We start from the raw sequence: 12,053 nt of genomic DNA, 5'->3' as shown, positions 1-12,053 counted from the left end.
ATTCAATACAATTCTCCAAAATCACTCAAACAACAACAAAAACCTGATCAAATAGCAAGCCTTTAAAATTAAAAAAAAAGTCGGTATGAAACAGACGTTGCGATAGTCTTTTCGTAATGGCTTCTCAAACAAGAAAAAAATGTAGGGCGGGACTTACAGGTATAACGTCACTTTGTAGGCCAACCGGAAGTTAGCATCACACTTCCCTCGACAACACCCCAATAGGATTTTTCCATAGGCTTTTGGATTATTGGGGAAAAACGAGCTCTGCGATCAAAAAAAGTTTGATGCTAACACGTTGTGTTCATCAAGATAGTTGTCACTAAACGAACACAACTTTTATGAATTTTGAAGCCGAAATGCAGCTGATAGAAGTAAAAAGCTAAAGGTTGGCTATAAACAAACTACACCACAGTCCCGTGATTTCAACGTCACAATCACTATAGCTTCCGAAAACTTTCAGTTTTTTTTTATCTAAAAACATTTTCCCAAAAAGTTTGAGCTAGAATAGTTCATAAGAGCAGTTATAATCATAACGAGGCTGTAAAAGCGGACACAGTTTACCTGTTCGCCGTGATGATGTTTAATGTCCCTGGCTGCCTCTGTAGTTCCATTTAGCCACTTATTAGCAACCGCCCTTTTTTAAGAAACGTAACAGCTTCAAAAAAATCATGAGTGGGGAAATATGTATTTTATGTCGTAGAATAAAACATGAGTGTTCTGAGCTTGTGTTCACCACAGACCTTATTTCATCCATTTAACCAAAATCGCATTCAAAAAAACCATTGACTTCGGGACGATGGAACCGGAAGTGCTAAAATGCTAGCTCGTTTCCGCATTTTGGCCTACAAAGTGATGTCATACCTGCATACCTGTCATACCTCTGCCAGGATATGAATTAAAAAAATACTGATATTGCACAGATAAATCATTAATGCTAAAATATTCCATGAAAACAATTGTCAATTTAGATTTTTATGGTGACTACCTTCTTACACATTACAAACATATACAAAATAAACATGTTTGAGAACTATGAATATAAATGTGACTGTTATAAACAGTATCGCAACTTCTTTTTTTTTTACTAAAAAACCCCCCATTATTTTAAACAGTAGAAGTGTGGAAAAGCTAGTCTTCTGTGCTTTCCATGAAGCTCAAACTGTAGAGCATGCGCTTGCAACGCAAGATCTTGGGTTCGAATTTCCAGTGAAACATCGTAACAGAAATTTTGTATGCACAGACATACCACAACATATAGTATCGACACTTTACAGGCGTTTCCATTTGCCAAATGAGAAAAGGTCACAAAATATCAAGAAAAACATCAGTATTTCAAAATCGGTCAAATTGACCAGCAACATACTATAAAGGGTTAAAGGTAGTGCAACAGATGCTAACGTGATGTAGAAATATTTTACTATTTAACCTTTCATTGGTGTTTGGTCTTTTTCACCATTTTGATTTCTTCAAGTCCTTAAATGAGAACCAGCAGTCATGTTGCTGGCCAGGTCTGTTCCCACCTGTAATATTTGGTTAAGAGCACTTTGCTCACTGTTACTCCAGACATTTTCTCATGGCTTATTAATACGACTCTCTTGGGCATCGCTCATATTTCATTATCAGCACAGTGAAAAAACACATTGCACATTACAAGACCCTTGACCATTTGTATTCTCATGACTCCATCGATGAAGAAACAAACATGGAAGATTAGAGGGAATCATGAAATTGAGGACAACACAGAGTATGACCTAGATGAGAATGCAACTGATGGGAAAGATATGAATGATGAAGAAGAGCTCCCTGCTGAGATACTTTCATCCATAGATTAGGCAACAATGACACAATCAACAATGACACCTACTGCCTACACACAGAATTGTATTGTTTTGACATGTGCTTATAAGGGAAGTGTGTATTATAAATGCATAAATTTAGATGTTACTGTTATAAAATGTAACCAAACTGCATTTTCAAAATCTGAAATTTTGATTTTTTTTTTAATAACCATTTAACTGGTATTTAGTGAAGTGAAGATAAGTTATTACATATATAATAATAATAATAATAACAACAACAACAATAATATTATATATACATATATATCAACACATACGTATGCATACTTGCATTATATTAGCATAATATTGCCTAATGGTCCTGAATTATGCTTTTGATTCACCCTAAAAATAAATCACCAGCGATGTTCCTTTCACTTGTTTTTTCCTTCATTTCTATAGGCAGAGAACATAGATGAGAACAACCTCTTTTGAAAGCGGTACTGTAATATACATAAAACATGTGGTAATATACATAAATACATGTGGATAATATCATACTGCACTTTAATAACACAAAATAAATAAAGTTTTCTGTTTAAAATGGAATTGCAACAGTGAATGAAAACGGTGTGCGATGAGGCTTGGAAGTAAGCCTCATGCATTTCAAGTAACATAGAAATCTGGGACTGAGAGACTAGCTAGTATTTAAATTTGGTTTTCAAATTTCTTTCTCACGTATAGGTGGGTGAATCTCACAAAGAAAAGTCCAGGTCATATCTAACCTGAAAGGAACTGAAAGGAATCTTCTTATGTATTTCACAGAATTTGATTTGCATCAAACTAGGTACACAAAAGCAAAATGATTCATTGTTATTTGGTAAATAATTTATTTTACATTTATGTTACATCCAAACCAACATAATAAATACGCACCAGCCATTTATTTATTTGTTGTTGTTGAATAAAGCAGTGACTCATTATCTGTTTCAAGGCATCTTTATCAGATTTAATAAAAGGGGGAAAAAAGTATTCTTTCTGTCTGGTTATTGGATAGCTTTAGTGTTTGGTTCAATGTGTCCATTAGACTTCTTTCCTTGTTTCTTCAAAAGCCAAAAGTTGGTCCTCAATGTTCTTCAGCTCCTGCTCCATAGCTGTAATCTGGATATTTTAGAACACAATAAATGTATGCAAGCTCCTTCAGCTGTATATATTATTCTATTGGCAAGAATTTAGCTTTATCATTGGATATACAGAAACGCATGTGGGTAATCTCATATTGAACTTTCATAACACAAAATAAATAATGTTTTCTGTTGAAAAAGGCATCTCAACAGTATATGAAAATAGTGTGCAGGCTTGCAAGTAAGCTCATGAATTTCAAGTAACATAGAACTCTGGGAGACTATCTATTTTATTTAAATGTGGTTTTCAAATTTCTCTCATGTATAAGAGGGTGAATCTCACAAAGAAAAGTCCATGCCATATTCAACCTCAGGAATGGAAAGGAATTAGAATGATAAATTAAGCCTTCCAAATTGTCATTAGATTAATGGTAAAAAAGAAAAAATATATACATATACACATACATATATATATATATGAGAATAAATATTTTATTTAATTTAAATATTAATTTAAATTGAATAGTAATAAGGTAATAGTGGTGAAATAAAATAAAATAAACTTACATTTGATATAACAAATATTAGCATGATGTACATGATGATTGCATGATGATTTTACAATTTAAATAATATATAATAGTGATTGTGTTAATGACAAAATAATGTGACAATGCAAAAAATAAAAGTTCCTACAATAGGCTTCATTGTGTAATATGATCTGTACAGATTTTGTGAGGTAAAACTTCCCATTATCCTCTGTACTCACCTTATTCTCCATCTCTTGCCTAACTTTATCAGGTACTTTGTCTGTGTAGTTGGGCACGTGGGTCCGAGCGAGGGCTTGCTTGAGTTTGGAAGCCAGCTTTTCTCTGCGCTGAGAGAGAAGAGCTCTCTGTTTGTCAGCATTAATACCATTCTAAACGTTGACAGAGAGAGAGAATGAGACATCAGCAGTGTATATATATAGAAGCACTATTTAGAAAAGAAAATCTTACTCTGCATTACCTGAACACTGAGATGCAAGCAGATGGAATGATCCACTACCCCTACAGCACTGGCCTTAGGTGGAGGGGAGTCAGTGAAACCTCCCTCCGGACAATGCAGATGAAACGCTGAGATTCGGCCCAGTGTGCAGATAGCAGATCTGAAGTGGAGAAGAGTCTCAGCCTGATCTGGTCCACACACTGCCCACACTAGAAGATGATGAAAGATTTAGGGCCAGATTTACTAACAGCTTGTGTCAGTGCAAACCCTCTTTTGGCATTCAAAAACTACTGTTAGGATTTACTAAAAACCTGCAGTGATAAATTAGCGCTGAAAAGACATGTACAGGGTTATTTTTGACTTTATTGCATATGCATTTGTAGGAGTTTCCCTTTCAGACCCAAATTGATGGGAGTATAATATTTAAATGAATCACGCAAGATGCTTTACTATGGTTTGCACTTGTCGATTTATTGGTATTTGCGCCATTATTTACCGGCCAAAAAAGTGCATCTTAAACCAGATGCTAATTTGCTCTGCTCTTGTAGATTGCGTTGGTCATTATGGAAATGATCCGGCTGCGTCTGTGTTCTTTCATTTGCACGCGCGTTGTCAGTAGATTACGCACAGAAACATTTATGGGATTGCGCTCTCAAGCCAATTTGCCCTGTTTTGTAAATCTGGCCCTAAATCTTCTATATACATACATATACTCACTGGCCACTTTATTAAATACACTTGTTCAATTTCTCATTAACGCAAATATCTAATCAGCCAGTCACATGACAGCAACTCAATGCATTTAGGCATGCAGATATGGTCAAGACAATCTGCTGAAGTTCAAACTGAGAAAGGTGATTTAAGTGTCTTTGAATGTGGCATGGTTGTTGGTGCAGACGGGCTGGTCTGAGTATTTCAGAAACTGCTGATCTTTTGGGATTTTCATGCACAACCATCTCTAGGGTTTACAGAGAATGGTCAAAAATAGAGAAAATATCCAGTGAGCGGCAGTTCTGTGGGTGAAAATGCCTTGTTGAAGCGGTCAGAGAAAAATGGCCAGACTGGTTTGAGCTGATAGAAATTTTCTGATGGCTACTTTATGCGCCATGTCACAAAGCCGAAATAATCTCAAACAGGTTTCTTGAACATGATGGGTTCACTATACTCAAATGGCCTCCACAGTCACAAGATCTCAGTCCAATAGAGCAGCTAAGGGATGTGATGGAACGGGAGATTCCTATCATGGATGTGCAGCCGACAAATCTGCAGCAACTGTGTGATGCTATCATGTCAATATGGACCAAAATCTCTGAGGAAGGTTTTCAGCACCTTGTTGAATCTATGCCACGAAGAATTAAGGCAGTTCAAAAGGCAAAAGGGGTCCAACCCGGTATTAGCAAGATGTACCTAATAAAGTGGCCTAACACAATTACTCAAATTGAAATCAAAATTAAAATGTAAATTGAAATTAATTTAGTATCATTGAGATGATCATTGAGCGCAGGGCACAACCTAACGCGGGTTTTAACCCTTTCCACACATGCCAGAATGACGAAACTTAGTGTATTTACTAGTTGCCATATCAACATTATTTAGAGAAAAAATTGCGCCAATATTAAAAAATCTCTGGAAGATATTACTGAACATGTATTTAACCATAGCAAAAGTAAATTTCTTACTTAAGTTTAGTTTTCATCTCTGTTTTTTGTGTTTATTTAAAATAAGACAAATCCGATATTATTTTAATCTTATATCTGTTATTTAACAGTTGAGATTGTTCTTTAATGCTGATCTAACCAGCAGAATACACGAGCCGCGATTTAAATCCCAGTTGTGCAGTTGGGGTGTGTTGTAACACTGCGTTACAATGAGCCCCTATTAGAAATATGCCATTATATTCTATACTTTTATTAATTCTTTTGAGAAACCAAGAGAAAAGGGTGAATAATGACTGAGAGTTAATGTTCAGAAATTATTAATTATTATTATGTTTTGAACTATGCTGTATAGCTGTATTTAGTGATGTGTTTGCAGTCAAACGATGAAAAAATGCCATTATTTTATTTTAAAACGTTCATAATTGTATTTTGTTGACAAAATATTTTAGTTTGTCTTTTTTGATTATATCAGGTAACATTTAATGTTACAATGTACCCAACCTATGGGGCATGTTGTCACATTTCACTTCCATTCTTTCGGGGTAAATCAAGAAAAAACTATACACTGTATTAATGAAACAAAACCACATAATTGTACTAGACATGTGTGCAGTTAATGTGGGAAAAAATACATACTCTGAACCCCAAGTGGATTTACAGCTTTGTCTATATAGCTTTTAATCAAATGTATTTATTAATTCATTAAATTAAATGAAAATAAGAAGAGTTTTGTTTTATTTTAAGAAACAAAATGCTTTTATGATTTTAGTTAACAATAATAACCCTGACTAAAAATATAATATAAAAGTTCATTCAAAATATTAATAAATGCTATAACAGTATATAAATAATATTAAAATAACACTGCAAAGTCTGAGCTATTGCAGAAGTGATACTTGCCTTTGCAAACACAGCTACCAAAACTAAAACATTAGCATTAAGTAAAAAAACGTGAGATTTCCTCACAGTCAGGTCTTTCCTTTGTCATCTGGCACTGGGCCCTCAGTAACCTCGCCACTCTGACAACTTCCTGTACCAAAGAGAAGTCTGCTTCCTCCTTAGGAAAATACCAGTGCTCCTGTGGTGGAGGAGGAGATTTGTTTTATGACAAAAAGAGAACTGCATGTTATCAGGCAGGGAGCAGCTGTAGTGTTCGTGTGTGTGACTGGCTCACCAGCTGTGAGGTCTTTGGGTAGGGTTGCACACACAGGCTGGTAGAGGTCCTGTCAGAGTCACCGTAAGGCAGGAGTCTCTGCCACATCTCCTCAGTGAGGAACGGCATAAAGGGCGAGAGGAGAGCGAGAGATATGGACACGCTGTGATACAACACAGAGGCGGCCACCTGCCTTTCTCGAACTCTCTGTTCCTCACTATCAGAGCCTTCACATTTCAACACCGGCTTGATGCTTTCCTGAAGGAGTCAGAGAGGAACAGAAAAAGCAATCAATGATTGTCATGATTCATCAAATCCTGACAGCACTGCAGTGCAGATCATACTCACCAGGTAGACGTCACACAGACTGTGGAGCCAGAAAGAGTGCAGTGCAGACGTGACCGTGTGGAGCTCGAAGTTCTCGAAACCCCGCTCACACTGCTGAACCGTGCTGTAGAGACGTGAACATATCCACCTGTCCATGCTGGATAAAGGATAGGTCTGAGAGACAAATTGAGAAAAACATTCAAATCAATATTAGTCTGCCTGTTATAAGTTTTCAGTGCTGATATTTAGAGGCCAATATACAGATTCAGTCAGTTCGACAAAAACATTTCATCTGATTGAATTTACACTACTGTTCAAAATGTTAGGGTTGGTAAGATTTTTTATGTTTTTGAAAGAAATCTCACCAAGGCTGCATTTATTTAATAAAAAATACACTATATTTGAACCTGTAATTTATTCCTGTGATGGCAAAGCATAATTACTCCAGTCTTCAGTGTCACACAATCCTTCAGAAATCATTCTAATATGTGACCCTGGACCATAAAACCTGTCACAAGACGCACGGGTATATTTGTGGCAATGGCCAACAATACATTGTATAGGTCGAAATTATCGTCTTTTATGCCAAAAATCATTAGGATATTAAGTAAATATCATGTTCCATGAAGATATTTAGTAAATTTCCTACCGTAAAAATATCAAAAATGTATTATTATTACTAATATGCATTGATAAGGACTTCATTTGGACAACTTTAAATGCGATTTTCTCAATATTTCTATTTTTTTGCACCCTCAGATTACAGATTTTCGAATAGTTTTATCTCGGCTAAATACCATACCATGGATAGCTTATTTATTATGATGTATAAATCCCAGTTTAAAAATGTTTTACCAATATGACTGGTTTTGTGGTCCAGGGTCACATATGATGATTTGCTGCTCAAGAAACATTGTTTTCAACAGTTCTGCTGCTTAATATTTTTGCGGATTTTTTGCTGAATAGAAAGTTCAAAACAACAGCATTTATATGAAATATAAACTTTTTGTAACATTATAAATGTCTTTACTTTTGATGAATTTAATACATCCCTTGCTGAATAAAAATATGAATTCCTTAGAAAATAAAATCTTACTGACCCCCAACTTTTGAACGGTAGTGTATACATTAATCAGCAAATAACGCATTCACAAAATGAATCAATTATTTCACTTAATATTTTCTCCAAATTCCCTCAAAAATATCTGAAAGCAAAATGTGCACTATTACAGGCTGCCAGTAGATTTTGTAACTGACACAAGCACACTGTGAAGGGGAAACAGTTATCAACTGATAATCTCAGGGAATAACTGTGACTTCATACTTCAAATTGGTTTTCTGTAATTTTGCACTGGCACTGTTCTTCTTCCTTTATGATTTAGTCTCATTTAACCAAATGAAAGCAGAAGAAAGAATGTGAAACAGCATAGTGGAGGTTCAGGACAAAATACAGCACAAGATAAAGTGTTTTCTTTATTAGAATCTAGATGCAGAACGGGAGGAGAGAGATCATTAAATCATGTTGGCATCATGCAGATATGCTCTCAACCACCCAGTGAGCTGTATCCGTCTAAGATTCGACGGGTTGTTTTATTGATTTAATGAAGAGATATTTGCTGTCGTACCTCGGCTAATGATGTTGGTAAACTTGCATCATGCAACGTGGCGAGGGTGAAGCGCACCGCCTGCCACATCTTATTACAGAAATGTCTACAGCTCAGCACATGGGACACAGACAGGCTGATGTCCTCTCCTGCGACAGGATTTGAACAAAACGTCAGCGAAGGGAGTGAAGAACTCTGTATGTCTGATCGTAAGGTTTGATTACAGGACTCCGTAATGAGGGCGACTTACCCTGTGCTTTATAAGAGCAGAGCGCAAACCTCAAAGCATCTGTCCCGCACTCTGGAATCCCTTTAGGGAAATCTTTTTTCTGTAGAAAGGGCACAGGAAATTAGGTGAACCTGCTCAGTTGGGAACGACTGGATCACTGGAATAGAGAGAGCCTCGTACTGACCTGTGCTTCCATGGCAACAACGCTTTCTCTCGGATCCAAGTTTCCTTCTCTGACTTTCTCTTGAAGTCTCTACAGAGATCAATCAGAATGTGACTGACAAGAAAATGAAGTCCTCATGACAAAGTGGTGATTAGAACATTAGCTGTTTCAAATATTAAGATTTCACTATGGATTGGCTGTGCTTTCAAAATGAGTGGAGTCAGTTCTGCCTTGAGGCCTGGTTAAAGACATCTGACTGATATCTGTTCACTGCCATCCGTACAAAGTCTTGTTATATTCATTAATAAGTCTGAATTATTACTTTTATTAATATACTGAGGATTTAGTGTTCGTATGAACTAAAAAGGGAAAGGAGAAAAAAAATACAGGCGTAGAAAGGGTGTTAAAAGTTTCCAAACCAAGTGTAATGCTATGAAACTACACTAATGTATAAGAAAAATCTGCCAAGACATTTTTCCCAAATATATTCCAGCGTTATTTTAGTATTATTTATATACTAAAAAGTACTTTTGAATTAGCTTTTATTTTTATATTTTCAATATATTTTTAACTTTTTTGTGTGTTTTAGTCATTTTTATTTTTAAGTTTAAGTAATTTTAGTACTACAACTGCGTTTTTAATTTTACGCTTTTCATCAAAGTTATATTTTGTTTTATTCCATCTTTATTTTGATTAATGAAAATAATTTTAAATAGTTTTAGATAACATTTACAAACTCTTCTCACAGAATATAGAGACAATTATTCTCTTATTATAAAAATTCTCTATAAAACGAAATTTCTCTGTTAAAATGAGAGTTTTGAGGCTTTTCGTCCATGTCTATTAGTTAGGGACTATATACACTAATATTAAAATTCTGGCCGATATCATAAGCCAATAGTTATTTTCATGCTATGGCCGATAACCAATAAATGGCTAATATTCAAATGTAATACTATTTTGTTTAAAAAGACTAAAATCAATAATTGACATGCTACAAGTGAATTTAGTAATCACAACCCTATCATATACAGTATGAAAATGGATACTTATTCTGAGATTTGATAAATGATTTGTGTTTCTAAAGATTAACTTTAAATGTGTTAAATAATGGCAAAGCTAAATTAAATGTAAAATGGTTAAACAGTTAAATATCCAATATTTATAAACTAAACCAATCTTTAATAGCGATGTATATGTATTGTGCATCCCTACTATTAGTTTCGAGGCCATCCATGTGTTAGCGCACTGCTACTTTAAAAGCGGACCTCATTTAGTGAAATTTGAATTAAACTTAAATTAGTTAGTTACATTTCGTAATTTACCAATCACAACACACTGTTCTGGTCGACCAATGAGAGCACACTGTGCTTTTCGAAGGAGGGACATCATAGAGACAGAAACTAAACAGAGTGTTACAGAGACTGGAAAGAGAGGTGCTGCAACAATGTCAAATATGTGAAAAATTATGTTTTTTTTTTTTTAACAAATTCAAGACTTTGAAAAAGGGCATAATAGGTCACCTTTAAAAATGAAGACAAGCTGTTCGATTTGCTACACCTCTAATTTCCAGTTTCAAAAGTAAATACGTCAACACAACATAATTTATGTTTTGCATGTGGTTGGAATGGGCCTTAAGGCTAAGAGTGAGTATGTGTGTATACCTCTAAAGAAATCCCTGAGATGACATCGAGAGGGTCAATGACATTTCCTAAAGATTTACTCATCTTCCGCCCATATTTATCTCTCACCAGAGAGTGAAAGAGCACCTATTTGGCAAAGCGATGGAGCAGAGAGAGAAAGAGGAATAAAAGAGTCAGAGCTGCACTAAACAGATACATTTTGATGGCAAAATAGAAGGTAACATTTCTCAGTGACATTTTGGATACTTTTGGTATATGACGCACATCGCAATATAAAATTTTCAATTCCTGCCAACCTTATGATATGACATTTAGAGTTATGAGCTCAGCAATAAGCCATCAACACAACCTGTTTAAAGGGCAGCTGGCCTGTCAACTCTCTGCCCAGCATCACCATCCTGGCCACCCAGAAAAAGATGAGGTCACTTCCTGTTTCCAGAATGGAATTAGGGTAGAATTGTTTCAGGTCATCTGTCTGCGGATAGAGAGTCAGATCAAAAGCATGTTCATCTCCACATATCAATATACAGACGTTCTTGTTTTTTCATGATGGTGAAAGAAAAATATATATTATAATATAAAAAAGATATAACTATAAAATGAACCTGCTCAGGCCAGCCGAGCATTGCAAATGGAAAGAGACCAGAAGAGAACCAAGTATCCAGCACATCTGGGTCTGAAACAAACAGACACATGGTTGATTTGTGAGCAAGTGATCTGTTTTAAATCAGCCGGATAATTATTTTTGACTCTAAAAGTCACTTTGCAGCTATTGTATAGTAGCTGATATGTGCACGCCTGTGGCCGCACATTAGTGCTATAATAATGCAGCAAAATCATACAGTGTGTTGTATGATCATTATTAATAATAAATGGTTAACAGGGGCTATCAAGCCAAAATGACAAAACAGTGCCATACAAGTATCATAAGAGTAGCCCAAATTAATATATTTCAAGTTGATGCCATATGAAAGATCTGTGTAATCAAAGTTTAATTTGTTCACTGAAAACTCTCTAATTTAATTCATGTGATTTTTAATAAGTGCATATTCAAACACAAAGCTGTCAGAGGTCTATATAAAGCATGATTCATATAAACAACTTATGGTACTTTTTGTAACATTTGGAACTTGACAGCCCCTGGTCACCATTCACTTTATTTTATGGAAAAGAGCAGCTTGGATATTCTTTTCTTTTTTTCATTTAGCTCCACGGAAGAAAAAATTCATGCAGGTTTGGAACACTCAAATATCATTCATAGGTTATTATTTTAACTAACGCTTTATGATTCCTATATTATGCATCATACAGAATTAATCACTAATATCTTTTCGTCAATATTTCTTTCATTATTGAAATATACACTACTGTTCAGTTTTTTGGT

The 12,053-nt window shown here is 35.2% G+C and overlaps 1 protein-coding gene across 2 annotated transcripts in view; it reads right to left on the bottom strand.

Annotated features, from left to right (window-relative positions):
* Window positions 1–2,649: 2,649 nt before the first annotated feature.
* vars2 (valyl-tRNA synthetase 2, mitochondrial) overlaps window positions 2,650–12,053 on the bottom strand; it is a 27,495-nt gene continuing 18,091 nt past the window's right edge. For both annotated transcript variants that reach the window (XM_079829487.1, XM_079829486.1), the window contains exons 19-30: window positions 11,275–11,345; window positions 11,019–11,144; window positions 10,691–10,795; window positions 9,048–9,116; window positions 8,885–8,963; window positions 8,656–8,783; window positions 7,052–7,204; window positions 6,725–6,961; window positions 6,517–6,628; window positions 3,914–4,101; window positions 3,675–3,824; window positions 2,650–2,942 (exon numbers count right to left, since the gene is read on the bottom strand). In XM_079829487.1, the coding sequence (XP_079685613.1) occupies window positions 2,865–2,942; window positions 3,675–3,824; window positions 3,914–4,101; window positions 6,517–6,628; window positions 6,725–6,961; window positions 7,052–7,204; window positions 8,656–8,783; window positions 8,885–8,963; window positions 9,048–9,116; window positions 10,691–10,795; window positions 11,019–11,144; window positions 11,275–11,345 (1,496 nt within the window). In that variant the 3' untranslated portion in view covers window positions 2,650–2,864. The remainder of the gene's footprint in view (window positions 2,943–3,674; window positions 3,825–3,913; window positions 4,102–6,516; window positions 6,629–6,724; window positions 6,962–7,051; window positions 7,205–8,655; window positions 8,784–8,884; window positions 8,964–9,047; window positions 9,117–10,690; window positions 10,796–11,018; window positions 11,145–11,274; window positions 11,346–12,053) is intronic.

This window comes from Gobio gobio, assembly GCF_949357685.1.
Source record: "Gobio gobio genome assembly, chromosome: 11".
NCBI classification, from domain to species: domain Eukaryota; kingdom Metazoa; phylum Chordata; class Actinopteri; order Cypriniformes; family Gobionidae; genus Gobio; species Gobio gobio.
The sequence above is the reverse complement of the archived record's forward strand: the minus strand, read 5'-3'. Positions and strand labels throughout refer to the sequence as shown.